Source organism: Fonsecaea monophora (assembly GCF_001642475.1).
Source record: "Fonsecaea monophora strain CBS 269.37 chromosome Unknown Scaff67, whole genome shotgun sequence".
NCBI classification, from domain to species: Eukaryota; Fungi; Ascomycota; class Eurotiomycetes; order Chaetothyriales; family Herpotrichiellaceae; genus Fonsecaea; species Fonsecaea monophora.
This window is the reverse complement of record NW_019173998.1, coordinates 139,390-158,815: the sequence shown is the minus strand read 5'-3', so window position 1 is coordinate 158,815 and position 19,426 is coordinate 139,390. Positions and strand designations below refer to the sequence as shown.

Genomic DNA, 19,426 nt, shown 5'->3' with positions numbered 1-19,426 from the left:
TACTAGGTATGTGTACGTACATACGTACATCATGGTGCATACGTTATAAACGTCATGTACCGAGTCCGGGTAGATACTGTAATGTTCTCATTGTTTTCTATGGTACTAGTCTTCTAGTACAGATAGACACAGTTCCAACTCCCTCCCTCTCTCTCTCTCGCGCGCGCGCGCACTCACTCCTTCCGCAGCCTCTTGATCGTCGGCCCCATCTCCTCGCCCGCCCTCAACGCCGCAAACGTCTTCTCGTCAATCTCGGCCCGCTCCCGACACAGCGCGACGACCTGCTCCACCAACGACGGCGGCACGACGACCACCCCGTCAACATCCCCGGCCAGGATGTCGCCTGGGTGGATCCACAGGTCGTCGTGGAACTGGAGCGGGACGTTGATCTCGGAGGCGCGCGTGAAGGTGTGCGAGCCGAGGATGGAGGTGGTTCGGGCGAAGACCTGGATGAGAGAAGCCCAGGGACGGCGGGTTAGCTTGGTGCCACTGCTGGTGTCACGGTGACGGTGACGATCAATGGACAGTGACAGTGATAGTGCTGGAATTCAAGGAAAGGTGTTCAGGATCCGGTATCCAGTACCCGATCCGCCCGTGGAAGAGAAAGAACCGGGGGAAACATACTGGAAACCCCAGCTCGCGGTGCTCTCGCACATCACGCATCCGTCCATCGATAACAACCCCCGCGGCGCCCATGTGCCTGGCCCGCGTCGACATCAGCCCGCCCCAGCACGCCGAGTACGCGCCCCGGGGCTGCTGGATGTACATGATCTTGCCGGGCTCGTTGCAGTCGACAAAGTGGCGCGGGGGGCTCGGTGCCGCTTTCTGTGTCGACTCGACCATCTTGACGGTGACGGCCGGACCGAAGACGGTCGTCGTGGCATCGGTGGGCGAAAACATCTTGATCCCGTCGAGGAATCCCCCAAACGGGTATTTCAGCTTCACCAGCGCGTCGCCGATCTAGTGGGCCCTCCCCCCCGTCCACATCAGTAAACTCACGGAACGATGACAGAATATCCTGGAAGGGTGGAGGGATGGTTTGACTGGTTCTGAAAAGGACAAAAGACGGAATGAAAGGTGGAAGAAACTCACGTCGCAGGTGGTAAAGGCACGTAGTCGTTGCAGGCTGGCAGCCATGGCTATGGATGGTTATGGCTGTCCCCGTTGTCCCGGTCTCTCCTGTCCTATGTATCCCGTCCTGGCCCTCTGCTGAACGAATCTTTCGTAAGAGGTCTCTGTCGACCGACGTACCACGCCAAAGCGAAGCGGCTTATAATTGTTGACCGCAAAAGTAAAGGCGAGACTTGTGGTACGTAATTACCTCGCACTCGGTATCAGTTACAAGTACGAGTAAGCTTTCCCCAAAGCTCGGCTTTTGCGGCACGAAACCTGAGAGTTGCGTGGTACAGTACATATTAGGTCAATGTGGGCGCTGGCTTGTTATTGGCATTTGACTGGCCGGAGGGTTTCCGTCCGCTGATCATCGGCCTCTGCTCCGTGTGGTCTTTCCGAATAGACAAAAATACAAAAGTAATAATCGCGAAGTAGAACGTGGAGGATGGAAAGGAGATTGTGAATGCAAAGTCCACCCGAACAAGTAGATGGCAACAGGCTATATTGGCTTAAAAGAACCCTCTCCGTGGATTGTAGCCTGCCACAAACGCTTTTCTATGCCCTTCCTGTGTCTGCTACCACAGGCTCAACAACGAAGGAGATAATTCTCGCTCTGCGGAACGTGCTCCCTCACAACCTGCACGATCTCAAGCCAGACTTTCTTCCGCAAAGCCTCTCCCTTTGGTCCTGTCGCCAGCTCGCCTCTTCTGTATCGCCAGCCAAGTCAGCTCTCCACCACACTTTTCAAACATTCCCTACCAAAAGAGGAGTAGTAGGTCAAGATGGCAAGGCAAGGCAAGGCAACTTACTTGTCAAAGACGTCGTGACTCCAGAACTGCCCGTTCGCATCCTCTCCCAAAGTCGTTCCACTGACGAGAATCCTGCTCCCTTCTTCAGCCGACCGGGCAAAGACCATTTGGAAAAGGTGGGTCGGGAGTTTGAGAAGGAAAGAAAAGTCGCGGCCGAGAGTTGTGCGACACAGGTTTGGGCAGCATGTCGTGATGATGACGGCTGGGTCTTTGTGGCCTCCGGACGAGGAATGCGCTGCTGCCGCGACCAGTCCATCCATGACATACATCAGTAAGAGCTTGGTCGTGCAGTATTGCTGTTCGACGTCAAAGTATGTCTTGTCGTTGACGAGGTCTAGCACTCTCGAGCCGCTCTCCAGCGCCGCATCGAATGCGTCAGGCTTGACCATGCGGTGCCCGACACTGCCCACAAACTCCAGGTGGGATGGTTCGCCGGACCTCTCTGCGGACTCTCGAAGCTTGGGATAGAGTAGCACCGCAAGCAGAGCGGTCGACAGAGTATTGACCTGCAAAGACATCTCAAACCCTTCCGGAGAGCGCCGATAAGACGGCGCTGCCATGCCTGCATTGAGAACAGCGACGTCGACTCGGGATTCGTCCGCGCACACGTGTTTGGCAAAAGATTTGACCGACCCAAAGGTGGTCATATCGAGCTGATATAGCTGGATATCTGTATTCTTATAACCCGATCGTCGGCAGATCTGATCTCGGGCCTCTTCGCCACGCTGTATTGATCTGACGCCGAGAATGAGACGCGAGGCACCCAGTGCGGCAAACTTGACTGCCGCTTCGAGGCCCAAGCCGGCGTTTGCACCAGTGATGAGGACGGTTTTGCCTCTGAAGGAAGAGTGAGGGTTCTCCGGCGGGTTCTAGAGTTTGGTCAGTCGCTTGCTTTCGAGTGGCCTGCGCAAGGCTGTTGCGTCTGGGAGGTACCATCTTACCCGAGCACTCCACCACATGGCAGAGAGACCTTGGTGATCCGGAGGAGACGGTGTCATGGTGTCAGATTGAGTGATTGAGGTGCTGGAAGGAGGTAGATGCTGTATAGATTCGACACCGAGCATCATGGGCGTAGCAACTGTTTTATTGCTTCTCGGAGCGAGTGTGGAGTCGAATCGGAACGTTTGGGTGAGGCTCCCTCAAATCCGCCCGAAAAGGACGCAAACCCTCCGAACGTCTCAGCCTGCACAGTCGATTTCACTTTGCGTTGTTGACATTGATCATTCGCTTCAGATCGCTAAGGATGGTCCTTAGGGGCTCGCAAGGCCCCCGGGGTTCATGCAGCGGAGGCTCCTCCATGGCCTCTTCCTGCAACATCATGCGGAGCATGTTGGCGGATCCTGTCGTCTCCGAGACTCCTTGGCCCGCGGTGGCCCCCTCTGAGACACCAAGCTTGGCTTCGAGCTTCGCAAGCATATCTTCGCTCACCTGAACAAGGATCTGGACTTGCAGATCGAGGCGCGATTCGAGGCTGAAGCCTGCCAAGTTGATGCCAGGAAACAGCTGAGGCAGGGGTTGTTGTAATGATAACAGAACAGGCATCGAGTCGTGAATGCAGGAGAAGATAGTACGGTAGATGCGGATGAGACAAACGTAGCATGAAAAAAGAGAGAACGTTGTTGGAACGTCGCAGTGTAAGCTCCCAGTACAGGTCTGTGTGGCCGGAAAGTGGTCAGGGTTTGAAGGACAAGAGGACGCTGGCAAGATCGAATCAAACGAATCCATGATGCCGAGGAGAGTCTTTGAATGCTCAAGCATTCGACCAACCAGGAAGGAAGAATTGTACGCCAACTCGGTAGGTAGGGATAGCTGGGCGCAATCGGCAGCCGTTTTGCATGTCTTTGCAAGATCCATATCAACGAGGATCTCCTTTTGCAGGTTGCCTAGCCTCTCAAGACTGTCACCCGAAGGGTTAATGTGGGAATAGACCGGCTGGCCATTGTCGGGGAGAGTCTGGAATGTTTGTAATGCCTCCATATCCTGCTGCATAGCGTCTGGCCACCCGTTTCCGAGGCCATCGACGGAAATTGGTGCTAGTGGTATCTGCATCTCTTGACCAATGCCAGAATCTGCGTCGGTGACGTCCGTAGGTGTGTGGAGCGTCTCCTGTAGAGACCACCCCTCCAAAAGGTCCGAAGGTTGTCGCCTCAAGGATGGGCGTCCTGACTTGAGAGCGGCACCAGTGACACAGGCAACATTGGCTTTCGAGCACCGGCGACAATGTGCCGAGTCTGAAGAGCGATCGCACCGGAGCTTGTGGCGCCGACAACGGTCGCAGGCAGAACGGCCATTACCTTTGCCATCGCTAAGGGGATGAAACGTCTGCATCATTAGTGGCAGAGAAGGGTCCCATGTCAGGGACAGTCCAAGGTTTGAACCTTCCGAGTTCTGCCCCGAAGATGTTGCTGGCCCCTGTTTGATTGTGTGATCGGGGAGGTTCTGGATGAAAGACCAACAAGCAAATGCTCCGATATTGGGATCAGGCTAAGAGTGCCAAGAAAAGAAACAGTGTGTATAACAGACTGTCATTTGAATACTCAAGGCTATGAACCAATCACGGACTTCCTTGCCACGTGCAAGGCTGCGAGGCGCAAATGACACGAGGCTGAGAGTCACTGTAGGAACAGTTGTTCCTTGTTCACAGGATTCTGAAGAGGTAGGTTGTATCATGTGGATTGCACTCCAATTCCCACCGTCTATGTCAACCGATCCAAGACGAGCATGTCCATATCCAATCTCATCACAATCATACTGATACAAGCAAGCCTTGTCCTCAATATCCACATCCGCCTCCTGCATATCCTTGAAGTGGTCCTCGTACCCTGCTGCCGTGAATAGCACCGTCAAGTGGATTGTAACCCCTTGACTGAGTTACTCCCATATGCTCTGCGGGTAGAGTGATCCATATCTTTTTTTTTCATCCATTGTTTTCCTCAACATGATCAGACCATGCAACTAGTCTGACTCGTAGCCTGCAAGCATATCCTCGTCGAAAAAAGGCGAAGACAAAGTTTGATCCTTGTTTTGCCTGTTCCATCTCACCCGATAGGCGGGCTTGAACTCCGCCGCAAATTTCCTCAGTGGGCGCGAATCGTCTCTCCACATCGCCAGCCAGGCTCTGTAATCGCCAACGACGTAGAGGCCATATCTGGCGCGGGAGAACATAACATTCAGTCGATTCTCGTTGAGAAACCCGGGGCTACGCACGACAGTAGGGTCCACGATAACCACGTCGTACTCCATGCCTTGCACGCTGTCGACGGTCTGCAGGACGACGTCTTTGGCAGCCGGATACTGCTTTTCCATTTGGGATTTTGATATCTTGAGCAATCTCTTCTGCTCAATATACGGCGTCAGAATGGCGATAGAGCAGGGCTTCCCAGGCTTTCCGAAGCCCGCATCGAACAGATTCTGCAGAATTTTGAGCACCAATATGACGTATTCCTTACAGAATCTCGACAGGTGGTAGTTCCGTCCTTGTGTAGCGTCTTGTATGTCGTAGAAAACCACAGGTTCGGGAATGCCATACGTTTCTCGGTTATGTTCGATGATGTCTTTGGCAAGTTGATCGTCTTCCAGTTTCGACGTTCGACCATGTTGCAAAAGACCACCGTAGCAGACATTGCTGTAAATCTGGGCAATCTTCTCGACGGCTCGATATTGCACATTGAAGAAGGCCGACTTGAAACCTGCGGACTGAAGACGCTGTTGAAGTGACATTTCCAGCTGGTCTTGGAAAGGGTTTATAATCAACTTTGCGCTGTCCTTCGTATCGTCTCCTTTGATCATAGGACCCAGCTGGTTGGGATCTCCAACCAGGATCTTGCCAACAGCCTTGGGATAGAAGGCGAATAAAGGCCACATCTGGTATTCAGGCACTCGAGCAGCTTCATCAACGACAATTAGCTCAGCTTCCGCGTAGTTGGTGCTGCAAAAGTCGTCCGCAGCTCCGCCAACGGTTGCACAAATGACCGAAGCGTGACTGATTGTATGGGCAAGAAGCTCGTCCAGTCTCAGATCAAGATCTGTCCAGTCCACGGAGCTGAACAGATCACCGTTGGTGAATCGCGTATACAGGTCTGCGAATTCCGTGAACCGGCCTGCATCACAGAGCGGGCTCTCCCCACGTATTCCGGCGATCTCGAGCATCCTCTCGCCTGCAGAAAGCTCAATGACATTCACCCGCTCGTCGCTGACACCTTCGTACTTGCGTTCCATGTACGCCTCGCAATGGGCGAGAACTGTCGCGGCCTGTCCCGACACCGAAGGCTGTGGGGAAGGCTCACTGGTGGGAGGTTCGGTCTTTTTGGCAGCCAAACTTGCTTCTCTTGCCAATTTCGCGTCTCTGAAGGCCACGGACTTCTCTGTCTTGATGCTGTGCAGGCGGATTACATATCGCCTACCCAGGCGCTCCCTTGTATGGATCGCCCGCCTAAGTCCTCCGTCCAGAGCTTTTGCAAGTGAATCGGCACTCGCGTTTGATGCTGCTGTGAGCAGCACACGGTGCTCTTTCGCATTGTCGAGAAGAAATGGCCTGACAGCCTGGATGATGAAATGGGTCTTGCCCGTCCCAGGCCCGCCGTGGCAGAGGACGAGCCCAGCAGGAGCATCATGCCCGAATCGGATTGCTTCCTTTTGGCTCTCATTGAGAAACATCCCGTCCTCGTGTGAAAGAGAAGGGTCACTGAGGGACTCAAAAATATTGAGTCGAGTAATGTCATCTGGACAAGTTGCAACTAGTAGCTTTGAAATACCACCATCTTCCGAGCGCGCTACCTTCGTCCTCAGGTCGGCCAATGCTCTGATAACATAGACAAATATGCTGTGGCGGTCCTCCGGAATGACCTTGGCGCAGATAGTCGCCTCGTCAAGTAGACCCCATATTGCGGCCCGCATCCCACGGCCCTGTCGTATGGAATTAATCCTTGAAAATGAAGTGACAGGATAGGAGTTTGAATCGTGATATCCATCTTTATTGGCGTCCTGGCGGCGTTCAATTGTAGCCCAAGCCACTTCTGGAGGGCCAGTTGCAACAGGTGGTAGGATGTTGATGACCCAGGGTCCGCGTGGGCGTTTTCGATTGTCGGCATGGAGATATGATGGGTCTGTGCGACTGTCTGACGAATTATCGACTATGATCGGTAGGGAAGAGTGCTTAGTCAGGTGAGCAGATGCCTTGTCTCCCGCTCTGAAATTCTCTTGACATCTCCTTGGGACCTTGAACAGACAGATGGTTCGGGTTTTGTTTCCTTCTTTGTGCTGTAGGAGCTTTATGGGCGTTTCGAATTCTCGATTCTTCTCTCTGTCGGCAAGAGCTGACTCGATAAGCGCACCAGACCCGAGCAAAGCGACGTATTCATCCCAACTTTTAAAGGACTCTTTTGCCTTCTCCAGATAATCAGGGACATCCTCACGTTCGAGACAGCAGCGGTGATCAGGATCAATATATTTGTTGAAGAACGGCGCCCAAGTTTGTAAAGGCTCAGGCATCTTGCCGCAGGTGGGAAGTGTTGCCCGAAGAGGTTTCAACTGCGGAGATTGAATTCGGGAACTGATGATCGACGCTGGGAGCGGCAACTCTTCAACAGTCTGAATGGCAATGAAGATATGTGTAGTCGTCTGAATGAGTGTATCTGGGTAAAGAGACCTGGATGTCAAGATCAGAGGGATGCCAAATCACCGTAGGACATTAGTGACAAAGAACTCACCTAAATTTTCACCGGACCTGAAAGATTTCAAGTCAGTTGAGGTGCATGTACTGAGGTGAGGGACAGAGCCACGTTGCGCCGTTATCTGATGGCAAAATGAGTGCAAGGTGAGGTCAAAATGATTGTCGCAAAGGTGTAGTAAAGGCGCTTGAAGGCTCACTTTTCGTCAGATTGTTCGACCTCCACGTCTGGCCAAACAGCTGAATTGAGAGGAAAGTGAGGTAGTGAACCGAATTGAATATTGGCGTTGCACTGGCCTTTTTATCGTCAAGAGTGACCTGAACACGGCAGATAGCCGCTCTCAGTTGAAGAATATGACTGAGTCGTGACTTAAGCATCAATCCAGGTGGAGTAAATTAGGTTGAATGATAAAGACTCAGAGGCCTGAAAAGATAGAGAAGGACTGTTGACACGCAAGGAATTCACTAAGCAACCTTTAAGGATTATGCAGGAAGCGAGAAAGAGAGATTGTGCTTAGTTTGATCAGCGAAGATTGTGAAGCGTTGGAGCTAGCTTAATGATCGAGACTTGATTCGCCAAATTGAGTGTGATACTTGGCGCAGAGGCTTATTCACACAATGAAGACTTGTGACGTGCCAGAGGTTTATCAAAAACTCCGTGTCAAGGGACAAAATAAACAAATCAACGCAGGTATTCGGCGTTACGAGAGGCCATGTTGGTTTCGCCAATTGCCTGGGGGTTCGTTCCAAGCGCCATGCTGAGGGAGGACCCTCCGGAGGTATTTCATGACCAAGCATGATTAATATACCATTGTACAATGTAGTTGATAAACAACAATCGGAAGCAGTGGTGAAGTGAAAGGATGGAAAACGTGGTTCGGACAAGGGTGTGCGTAGCGGCTACCCCAGAGCCAAGACTAACCTTTTTTTTATGCTTATAGCTTGAGCTTCCGAACCCACTCTGAACAGCCATGATCGACTCTCAAGTCCTCAATCAACTTCGACTAACAATGGTTACTGTCATCTCTGCAGCATGTGGGCAGCTATATCATAACAGTGGAATCTGGCTGGAATATCTCAGTAGTGGGCGATTCGTCCTGCTATGTACCGATTACTGTTATTCTGAATTGATTCTGCCGAAAAGGAGACAGACTTGGATCCCGTTCCTCTGTGGCTGGTCCTTCTCTGCTGGTAAATCGCACACTGGATTTGGATCAGCGTGAAATATTAGAGGATGGGACTCGGTAGCATCGAAGAGTCCACTCGTCTGAAATCTGAGGCTCAATTACATGAGTACCCAAGCGATTGGCCCCCGGCAACGCTCTGAAGGACAAGGTTGGAAATTCTCTCTCGAAGAGGTAACAACCATAAGGGACACAATAGAAACAGGAGGAGAGCTCTGCTCCTCCTCATGTTGCATGGACTCAGTGATGTCGAATTGTTAGTCCCAACCACTCGAGTCTCTTGGGGCTATGAGTCTCTCTCGTAGCCTCAGATGTTGCTAGGACTATCGACCTTACTAATCAACAGCCCTACTCACAAACTTGCTAGTTGATTGGTCAGAGCCGCGCTGCTCCACATGGCGAGTTCCACTGATTCAACTTTGCGATCACGTGTAGACACTAGTCTACTATCAGACTAGGTTCAACCATAATAGGTTAGTAGATGGTTAGTTTGGACTATGGTGAGATTGGGGACTATAGCCCCGCAGGTCTTGCGATCGGCTCTTGGACTGGCGTGACTGGTCAGACGGACCACTTGGCAACACTGCAAAAGATTCGATCCTTATGGGACCGAGCAAGAAGGCAGGTTTTACAAGACAAGAGAGCAAAAAGGTAAAATGAAGCGAGTTGAAAGTGCCGAGTGAGCTGAATGGTTGCACGATACTGCAAAGAGGCAGCAGATTTCAACTTAGGGGGCCGTCGAACTGTCATCATCCTTACCTGCGGAGAATTCCCATTCTGCCAAGCAGTAGATCGGTTGCGAAATGGGGGATGGCAAAGATCAGAAATGGACATCTATCTGAGGAATGCTTGATACCCCCGACGACATATATTTGTAGGCTGAGAAGGCCAGTGTAGAACAGAATTGCAGAGAGACTTGAACATGAGGAAATTGTGAAAATGCTGTTCTGTTAGTGCCCAATAAGCTCATTGGTTCTTGTTGGTTGAAGTTTCAGCTCGCTTCAAAGCGTCCACTGTGGAACGGTAATTGGTAGAGATCCTCTCGGCGGCCACCCCGGGGACTCAGGCAAGACTGAGCCCATTATCTAATCTTTCCTTCATTTATTAGAGTCTCAGATTTCCCTCCAACAATCACAACACTTGGGGATGGTGAGTACTTCAACAACACCCGCAAACAACAAAATCTAACAACACTACAGTGGTCTAGTGGTATGACGTTTCCTTAGCACTGAGCCTAGATAGGCGAAGTGGAAAAGGTTCAGGGTTCGATTCCCTGCTTCTCCAATCGTTTAAACATTTTTTTTTTTGGATGTTTTTTGGCTCAAATATTCGAAAGTTACACGGAAAAACCTTTTGTCGACCCCATTAGGCATCAGGGCACCAGGGCGCACCACCAGGGTTCGACAGCCCAACCATCACCACCCACCGCCAACCTTCTCACAATTTTTATGCCTAGGAAGACTGGAGAACAATTGCATGGATTGGCCTGTCTATCCCTGCGGCCTGTCTCAGGCCGCGTGTTTTTGCTGATATACAATTAGGAGTGGCACTAGACGAGCTCTCCTGAATCGTGCTACCGACTCCCACCGCCTGTTGCACACTTGGAATCCTCCCTCGCAAGCCCCCTCTGATCAATAGAGATTTTCAAGGAGTCCGTCAGCAGTCCAATGGGCTACTACTCTTACCAGGTATAGCCGAGAGCCCTCAAAGGCACTCCAGAGCCTTTGTGTGTTGTTGTTGATCTATCTCTATGACATGGAGCTTCGTTTCACTCCAGAAATGACAGTAGAAGGATCTTTTGCAATATAAAGCTTTTGATGTGCAGTACAATCTGTATAAAACCGATAAGAATTTGGTAGCAAACAGGAAGGTCGGTCGACCCCGTAGCCCAGGTTGAATCTGGCCATTACTTCTCGATATAACGAACGATGCCTTCGGTTAGTGTAAAAGACGTCATGGTAGTTCCGCAGAGGCTATCGAAGTGAGGCGTCCCGTTAAACCTCGAGGCACTGTTGAACCTCGAGGCAACAGGCGGTGGATGTTGGTAGCACGATTCAGGAGAGCTCGTCTAATGCCACTCCTAATTGTATATCAGCAAAAACACGCGGCCTGAGACAGGCCACAGGGATAGACAGGCCAATCCATGCAATTGTTCTCCAGTTCCTAGGCCTGACTTGCGTACCGGAGCAAGGGATATACTTGCAGTCTGGCCATGGCTCTTTTGTCCCCCGGAGCCAGGGTCGTCGGTTATCGGCTATACAAAACCCCCGGGCGCTGGAGATTGTGGGGAGCGAACCACTGACAGAACTATGTGGGGACGGCGGGTGCGCCTGCACCCAACGTCCTGTATGTTTGCTCACTGTGGTCGTCTCGGGTCCTTCGCTTCAGAAAGCTGCTGTGTATGCTGTGGTGAGACTCGTCTACAATGATCTCTTCCTCCCAGAAAGATCCGGGACCGGCCATGTCGTTACACAAGCCTGTTCGTCAACGTCGAGCTGGAAAGGCCTGTGAAAACTGCCGCGCACGTAAGGTCCGTTGCGATGTGACTGTCCGTGGTTCTCCGTGCCGCAACTGTGAGATCGATGAGACACCGTGCCTCATGGCTCGGTGCCGTCGCGGCAGGTAAGCGATCAAGTCGAATACACAGACCGCTACTAAACGTCGGTACAGGAAACACAAAGACTGGTATATCGGACTGGGCAGATCTCGGGGTGAGAATGCCGTCGCCAGGCCTATTGATCGCAGTGAGGACGTCTTCTATACCAACCTTGACAGAATCACAGACGGCGTCCGACCCTCCACTAACATTTCTACCAATGCCATGGCGGTTCTGCATTCAATGACATCTTTGGGGGACGTGCCACCGAGTCTGGACAGACTTCAGCAACTATCTCCCCCACCCATTCAATCCCCGGAAGACATCCCTCCACCAGATTTACAATCACTCTTCCAGTCGTTCCCCAAGAGTTTTACAGATATTGACATGGCGTATCTCAGAAGCAAGGGTGCTCTCGATCTGCCCCACGAGAGGCTTCGGAACGAAACTATTCGATGTTACTTCGAATATATTCACCCCTTTATGCCTTTGCTCGACCCCACGGAGCTCTTGACTGTGGTTGATGGAAATGGCAGCCATGGTGCTGCACCAAGGCTCAGCTTGTTATTGTTTCACTGCGTAATGTTTGCGGCGGTGCCGTTCGTCGAGGAGGCCCTCGTCAGAGAAGCAGGTTACGTCAATCTGAAGATGGCTCGAAGGGCATTCTTCGAAAAAGCAAAAGTATACCCCCCTTGGGCCCTTCTGGACTGGACATTCAGCTCACACGACTAGCTCCTGTACGATGCCGACTTTGAACACGACAGCATCACCATCATCCAGTCCGTGTTGCTCATGAGTTTTTGGTCCGACAGACAAACACAAGAAATCCACAAACAAACCTGGTATTGGGTCAACATTGCGATTTCAATTGCCCAGACCATCGGGCTGAACCAAGACCCTGAGCCGCTGCCACTGCCGCCCCAGAAGAAAAGTCTGCGGCGACGTCTGTGGTGGTGCTGTTTCATGAGAGACCGGGTAACGTGCCTATACTTGAGCCGTCCGTTGCGGATCCAGCCAGAGGATTTCAACGTGGCTCTGCCGACGGTGGAGGACATGGAGATTGACAGGCCTTTGGCTTTTTTGAACTCAGAGGCGTGCTCGCACCGCCTCCTTCACCTCTCTTGTTACGACCAGACTACGCAGGCTGAGTTGGCCGAGATCTTCATCTCCTTCTTGAAACTCTGCAAAGTGATAGGAACCATCCTGTCTTCACAGTACTCTCCCGTCAGACCACCTTCTGGGCCTCGAAACAGGGCTACTCAGGCGGCGATGCCGACCATGCTCTTCCCCGTCCACAGCCCGAGTTCGGAGCAGAGTGCTGCAACGCCAACCGAGTCTACTATATCCCCCCTCGAGCTCACACTCCAAGAGTGGTACGACAGTTTGCCTCGTTCTGTCTCCTGGAAGACACAGCTAGAATCGCCCGGTTCAGTGTGTGACGGCATTGCCCGAGAGGACATTCAATCTGCAAAAAAGCATCCAGACACGAGGACAGCAGACTCGACCAAACCGTCGAGCGTGGCGATTCAGCGCGCCATGCTGCACATGTGCTACTACACGGCCGTGTCCGCCTTGCATCGTTCGCAGAACCAGTCCCGCCACTCCCAACACCAAGTGTCGGATTCTGCGGACAAGATCGCCCAGATTTCAGCCTTTTTGAATGATAAAGGTCTCGTACGCTACCTCCCCGTGACTGCCATCACGATGCTGGTACCCAGCATCATCACGAGCGCTATGCGCATCAAAGCGATAGTTGAGGCGTCACATCGCGGAAGAAGTGACCCTGCCCGCGACGACGAGCTGGTCCGAGTACGAGACAATGTCAATAGCCTGTTGGTCTCCCTCAAAACCTTCCAGAGGGTGTACGTGGCAGCAGACTTGGTGGCAATGCTGGTCGAGGCCATGCTCAACCACGCCAGGATGAAGATAGTTGTGCCCCAGCTCGGTGACTGGGGAAGGCTCTTTGCAGGAAATGGAACGAGACATCGAGCCTTCGAGTTGGACGTTCAACTTGGATCGACAGAGTCACACAAAACCACGTCGGCGAAGCATAAACCACCGCCTGTTCCCGTGATTGCAAATACACCGCAATCCCCAAGCCTAGAGACCGATACCGCCCTTTCGGCAGACATACACAACACTGACCTTAGTACTTGTGCGACGGACGGGGACAACAGCTGGCAAGAGCTTATCGATCCTGGCGCCGGTCACGCCTTTGGTGTTGGCATAGGTGAAAATCTGTGGGACGCGGCGTTCAATCCCGACAACAATGATACGACGGGACAGTGGAACTTTGGCAGTATTGGGATTGACGGCTTTGACGAAAACATCGACGGGATGATACACTGGGATGGCACCGAGATGGACTGGCTTGCATGACGCGGGAGCGGGACAAAAAACTATGAACCTGGCAGTAACCATTCCCTTATATGCGTTGATATGTCCCGAAAATGTATTGTATGTAGATAGCCGCTGAACGGCACATGCAGAAGCCATGACCACTAGGTATTGCTATCTGAGACTCCGACGTGTTCCTCCCCGCCATACAAGTGGAAATGGAGAACAACTCCTTACCCCTTGTCAGGACCAACCGGCCTTCCTAGCCTAGGTACAATCACAGTTCCGATGGGCACGGCTATACTAGTACTGCCGCGTACGACAATACCTATCATAGGTACATATGTCCACGACAGGCTGCCCAAAGTCAAAACTGTCATATGTACTGATACAAAAGTACTGCTATCCCACTTTGACCTTTCCACAGCTGGTTATACTCGTATATTCTAGGCCTCCCCGACGAGCCAGACCATCAACACAATACCAACGGTAGCAAAAGCGACCCGCAAAAGCCTGGAGGAGTCCGAGGGGTCCGAGGGTGGCCGTTGCGAGGACGTTCGGCCTTTTGAACCACACGAGAGAGCGAATTCGGGCTGCAGAGTTGGCGATTTCATTATACCTTTGAGACGGAGGTCATCGCAAGCAATTCTCTTCCACCATGCCATTCCTGGCTCAAAAAAAGCTGAGCGTCCCAACGAAAGATCTGCTGTCGTGGATTTTCGACGGCGCAGACTATGACCCCAACAAGCCAGTAAGCAATTGGAGCCTGTACAAGAGTCGTGAAGAAGAGAGGCCAGCACTAAAGATATACACACCTTGACAGATCTATATCGACACCTCGAACCCCTCGCGAACACTATCCCTAAACCAGGGACTTGGCTTGGTCCGCAAACTCGCCGCTGGATTCCGAGCGGCGGGACTAAACAAGGGGGACTGTGTCTGTGTCCACTCTTTTAATGATGTAAGTTGATCATCTCCTTCTAGCTTGCGTCCCTGTTATCCACCATCTCTGTCTAAAGCTGTTTCCGAACATTGACACTGGAACCACCTAGATCTATTACTCGGTCCTGTTCCTGGGAATCCTCGCCGCCGGGGGCATCTTCGTGGGGACGAACCCTGCGTACACGCCCTTCGAACTGACGCACCACCTCAAGACCTCGGGCGCAAAGTACGTCGTGGTGGAACCGGAATTGCTGGGAGGCATAAAAGCCGTGGCAGGAGACTGCGGCATCCCGGACTTCAATATCCGCATATTCAACGTCAAGGACCAAGCCGTTCCGAGCGGGTTCCTGCCGTGGTCAGAGCTCCTGCGCCATGGGGAGCGAGACTGGGATCGCTTCGACAACGAGGGGATTTGCAGCACGACACCCGCGGCGTTTCTGTTCAGTTCGGGGACTACCGGGCTCCCGAAAGCGGCGGTGGTATCACATCACAATCTCATCGCCGAGCATACTCTTGCCGTGGCGCCGGAGGTGGTTCCCTGGGAGGTAAGAGTTGATCTATCTCATGCCGATGGTGATAGAATAAAGCTCTCTCCGTGAATACAAACATCTCTAGCGGATCAAGCAAGAGACGTGTTGTTGATGAAGCCCTGCTAACCTCTAATCTAGGTCCGACGTCTTTTGTACATGCCCATGTTCCACGCCGCCATCGTGCCCATCGGCCACACGACGCCTTTCAAAACGGGCCACGAGACGTACGTGATGCGGCGGTTCGAGATGGACGAATTTCTGCGCTCGATCCAGGAATTCAAAATCACCGAGCTGTCCATCAGTCCACCGGTCGTGGTCATGGCGCTGGCAAGTCCGCTGCTCCCCCGGTACGACCTCACGTCGGTGAAGTTGTGCAGGTCTGGATCCGCGCCCCTGGGCAAAGTGCACCAGGGCGAGTTTGAGAAGCATCTGGCCCCGGACGGCGTCTTCAACCAGGTCTGGGGCATGACCGAGACGACATGTGTGGCGTCCAGGTTCTGGTATCCAGAGAATGACTCGACGGGGAGTATTGGGCGGTTTGTCTCGAACCTGGATGTGAAGTAAGTGTCATCCTTCCCTTCTTCGCAGTCAATACGCGGTAACTGACTCGAATTCTCTCAAAGGCTCGTCGATGAGGAAGGAAACGACATCACCGAGATCGGAGCCAAGGGCGAACTTTTAGTGAGAGGCCCGATCGTCACAAGAGGCTACTACAAGAACCCCGCGGCGAACAGAGACGCGTTTGACCAAGAGGGGTATTTCAAGACCGGGGACATCGTTTCCTGCGGAAGAGTCACGGAGGACAACAACGCGAGTCAGAGTCAGGTCGACGTCGGAGATAACAATACCGCCCAAACTACACAGGAGACGCTGGCCACGGTGAAATGGTACATCCACGATCGCAAGAAAGAACTGATCAAGGTGCGAGGATTCCAGGTCTCGCCTGCGGAACTGGAAAAGGTCCTCTTACAGCACCCGGCCATTGTGGACGCGGCGGTCATCGGTGTCAAGGTCTATCACGACGCCACCACTTCGTCATTGTCCTCTCGCGGCCCCGTCGACAGCGGCAAGGACGGCGAACATCCTCGCGCCTATGTGGTTCTGAGGCCCGGTAAGAGTGCAACCGAGGCGGACGTGAAGGATTGGTGTATGCAGCATTTGGCCAAGTACAAGGCTTTGACTGGCGGTGTGAGGTTCATCGACGCCCTGCCGAGGAACGCCGGCGGGAAACTCTTGAAAGGTGTCTTGAGAGAGCAGGCGTCAAAGGAATCTGGATCGAGTGCATCAGAAATCAGGGCCAAGCTTTGACTTGGTTCTCAATCACCACAGTCGGAGAATGGGGCGGTAGAGGAGTTTCTGCAGGGGTGCTTCGGACGGGGTCCCTGATGGACTTGATATAATCCACCTAGGTGGTGAACAGGGTGCAACATATTCGGCTCTTTGATGACGGAAGTGATTCTAGATTCTTGTGCGCAAGGCTCCTGGAAAAAGAGAAGGCTGGTATAGCCAATCAAAGCATCACTTTATATGGGTCCGCGGAAGCTCCGAGACCTGATCGAGTTAAATCACAGCCAAATGTGGAATCGTGTGGATCGCTTTCGTCTGTTATTGGTCGTTGTCAAAATGGCCTGCCTCCTCGTATTTTACGAACGGAATCTCAAGACTTGCATGTTCCAGCCATCGCATCCAAGAGTACTATCGGAAACCCGGTTCGGTGGCGTCTGAACGTGAGGGGTACCTGCAGGTCTGGTGTCATTTATTCTGTGAGTGAGTTCTAGCCTCGGAGCACAGTAATCAAACCATGGCGGCGTTGGTTGGAAATCGAGATCAAAGAGGGGCTCGATTCGGGCACGGCCTGGATTTCAGCAAAATTATACCCTCGTGTTTCGTAGGGTGTTTGGCTACTTGGGGAAATAATCGATCTGGGTCCATTAGTTGGTGATGATGATGAGAAAATCATACAAATTTCGGCACATGGGGGTCGATCGAGGGTTTGAGGATGCAAACAACACTCCTCCTACCAATGACTCCCAAACAGTAGATTGAGACTGAAAATTTTGCAACTTTCTGGCGGACAATAGCGTAGATTTGATTGACGATACTCCAGTCCAAGCCCATGAAAAGCGCGTCAGCCTTGTCAACAGTGCCAAGACACCAAACCACTTAAAACGCGCCTTGTTATCGATAATGAAACACGGGTGCGGAGGTCAGGGTTCATCCAGCCTCGTGTGGCTTGAGATAGCCGAGTCCACGCCCGACTGCTCCCCCCACCCAGACTGTTCCAGTGGTTCCAGTGCCTTTCCAACCACACTGATTTCACCATGGCCTCGAGAAAATAGAAAGGCAGGCTGTCTCCCAGCTGCACTCCCGCGTGTTCCATCCAACGAATTCTTCCACGTCTCTTGTCCATCACAAGCATTTGCTGCATCTGCATCGTCATCATCTTCCAACCTACCTCGTTACGTGCCAAGGTCCAGGTCACTTCGTGTGCTGCAGCCAGTGGACGGCGGGGCAAATCTCCTGCACTTGAACCAGCGGTCGTTGAGGCCACATTCGAGAACTCTGAGGAGAAATTGATGACAGGATTGACACAATTGGATGTGCAGTATTGAAGTCTGGTGCTTCTGATTTGGGCCGTCGCAATATCCGGCTGCTGAGCAAAAGAGGGGAAAACAACACTGAATTGATCTGCTGCCACGATTTCCCCGTGCGGGCCGGACCCTCTCGTCCTAGACGTGCCCATCATCCATCCAAGTTGCAGTCCAACTTGGCCAGGTCGACTTACTCACACCACAAATTAATTGCATCACCACGCCCGCTCAAATGTCTAAAGACACGTTTAATCAAGGGTTTGGTGCCCTCGCACCACCGCATCCTCGCAGATTGCCCTTTGATCACAACAACACCGACTCTTCATTATCCCTCCCTCCGCCACCCCCTGCCAGAGGCCACCAACGATCCAGAACCACCACCGACCTTCCTCCGCTTGTCACCCGCACCCAGTCTTCCTCCCCTACGAGAGCCTCTGCATTCTCCTTTCTGCGTCCTCAGAGCACGCGCTCTCTGTCACCGGAGCGACTCAGGCCTGCTGATACGGGTGACGATTTTGGTTCAATAGAGTCGCCTACGAAGAAAAGACCGGTCAAATTGGCGAACTGGTTCGAGGGGTCTTCGGAACCTGTCAATATAACTCTGGTGCCGTCGCCGCGCAAGGAAAAGTTGGATCCTCTGCTCGAGGCCTTTGCGCCTGAAGAAGCTTCCTCCACCAGTCCAGAACCTGAGGATTCTACGCTGACACGTCGCCCCCCAAAGAAGCCCAGTTTATCAGGCCCGGCCGTCTCATCAATGTCGAGGTTCAACTTCTTCCGGAGGGTTACGACAACACAGAGTGCTCCCGATGATCCAGATGAATTGGCGCAGCTTGACATCGACCATGCTCTGTTCCCGCACGGACACCCCGGTGAATTCTCCCCGGCTGCCTTCAAAAACCTCCAACTCAATGCCGAAGGGACAATACGGCGCTTGCAACAAGCCTACCGAGAACAACGACAGTCTCTGAGATCGGTCACCTCGACCAAGAATGTCCAAGCAGACGAACTCGAGGCAGCTCAGACGAGAAATGAGCATCTGAAGCTGCAGCTACATGAGATGGCAGAACGAGCTGCAGAGCAGGAGAATCTGATTGCGGATCTGAGGGCACAGCTGTCGGCACAACTATCTCTCGAGTCTCAACATCAGAGTGTCCGGATAGTGCCTCAGAACACTGACTCCAAACCTCGTCCGAAGTACCGCCGCTACCGCTCGTCTGACGTTTCTACGTCTGGGGAATCAGAGGCCGGGTCTGAAGTGAGCTCAGTGGTCAGTGTCTTCTCGGAAGCGTTGTCAACGGCTACTTCTCAGGCCACGTCTGTCGCGAGTCCGGTCTTGAAGTCTGCGAGCTTGGCCAGAGAGGATTGTTCACGGTGTCATGGATTACGACATTCGGATGCATGGGATGTTGTGGGCATGATGAAGATAGAGTCAGCGGCTCTGAAACACCGCATCGCCGAACTGGAGAGTGCACAGGACGACGCACTGGACTTTCTCAGTGGACTGAAGTTATCCTCGTGATCAATACCGAGCATTATGAGTTCAAGATACCCAGGTGTATAGGTTGCTATGTATAGGTTGCACAGATTGCTGTGTATTATGCAGATTATGTTGTATAACCAGAGATTCCATTCAGCTTTTTGGTAGATATACTGGAG

The 19,426-nt window shown here is 52.5% G+C and overlaps 7 protein-coding genes across 7 annotated transcripts; 3 read left to right on the top strand and 4 right to left on the bottom strand.

The window, feature by feature from the left end:
* Window positions 1-173: 173 nt before the first annotated feature.
* On the bottom strand, window positions 174-1,137 carry AYO21_08098 (hypothetical protein; the record flags this gene model as incomplete). The annotated part of the gene is made up of 3 exons (XM_022658048.1): window positions 174-446; window positions 625-960; window positions 1,093-1,137. The coding sequence occupies 3 exons, from the start codon at window positions 1,135-1,137 to the stop codon at window positions 174-176; spliced, it is 654 nt and encodes a 217-aa protein (XP_022509687.1).
* A 781-nt stretch (window positions 1,138-1,918) lies between these two features.
* AYO21_08097 (hypothetical protein) lies at window positions 1,919-2,920 on the bottom strand (the record flags this gene model as incomplete). The annotated part of the gene is made up of 2 exons (XM_022658047.1): window positions 1,919-2,791; window positions 2,864-2,920. The coding sequence occupies 2 exons, from the start codon at window positions 2,918-2,920 to the stop codon at window positions 1,919-1,921; spliced, it is 930 nt and encodes a 309-aa protein (XP_022509686.1).
* A 199-nt stretch (window positions 2,921-3,119) lies between these two features.
* On the bottom strand, window positions 3,120-4,225 carry AYO21_08096 (hypothetical protein; the record flags this gene model as incomplete). The annotated part of the gene is made up of 2 exons (XM_022658046.1): window positions 3,120-4,028; window positions 4,103-4,225. The coding sequence occupies 2 exons, from the start codon at window positions 4,223-4,225 to the stop codon at window positions 3,120-3,122; spliced, it is 1,032 nt and encodes a 343-aa protein (XP_022509685.1).
* A 652-nt stretch (window positions 4,226-4,877) lies between these two features.
* AYO21_08095 (hypothetical protein) lies at window positions 4,878-7,412 on the bottom strand (the record flags this gene model as incomplete). The annotated part of the gene is made up of 1 exon (XM_022658045.1): window positions 4,878-7,412. The coding sequence occupies one exon, from the start codon at window positions 7,410-7,412 to the stop codon at window positions 4,878-4,880; it is 2,535 nt and encodes an 844-aa protein (XP_022509684.1).
* Window positions 7,413-11,373: 3,961 nt separating this feature from the next.
* Window positions 11,374-13,749, top strand: AYO21_08094 (hypothetical protein; the record flags this gene model as incomplete). Its single annotated transcript, XM_022658044.1, has 3 exons — window positions 11,374-11,396; window positions 11,445-12,051; window positions 12,103-13,749. The coding sequence occupies 3 exons, from the start codon at window positions 11,374-11,376 to the stop codon at window positions 13,747-13,749; spliced, it is 2,277 nt and encodes a 758-aa protein (XP_022509683.1).
* Window positions 13,750-14,365: 616 nt separating this feature from the next.
* On the top strand, window positions 14,366-16,487 carry AYO21_08093 (hypothetical protein; the record flags this gene model as incomplete). Its single annotated transcript, XM_022658043.1, has 5 exons — window positions 14,366-14,458; window positions 14,531-14,668; window positions 14,760-15,194; window positions 15,318-15,739; window positions 15,803-16,487. 5 exons carry the CDS (start codon window positions 14,366-14,368, stop codon window positions 16,485-16,487), a joined length of 1,773 nt encoding a protein of 590 aa, XP_022509682.1.
* A 1,515-nt stretch (window positions 16,488-18,002) lies between these two features.
* Window positions 18,003-19,289, top strand: AYO21_08092 (hypothetical protein; the record flags this gene model as incomplete). Its single annotated transcript, XM_022658042.1, has 1 exon — window positions 18,003-19,289. The coding sequence occupies one exon, from the start codon at window positions 18,003-18,005 to the stop codon at window positions 19,287-19,289; it is 1,287 nt and encodes a 428-aa protein (XP_022509681.1).
* Window positions 19,290-19,426: the final 137 nt, after the last annotated feature.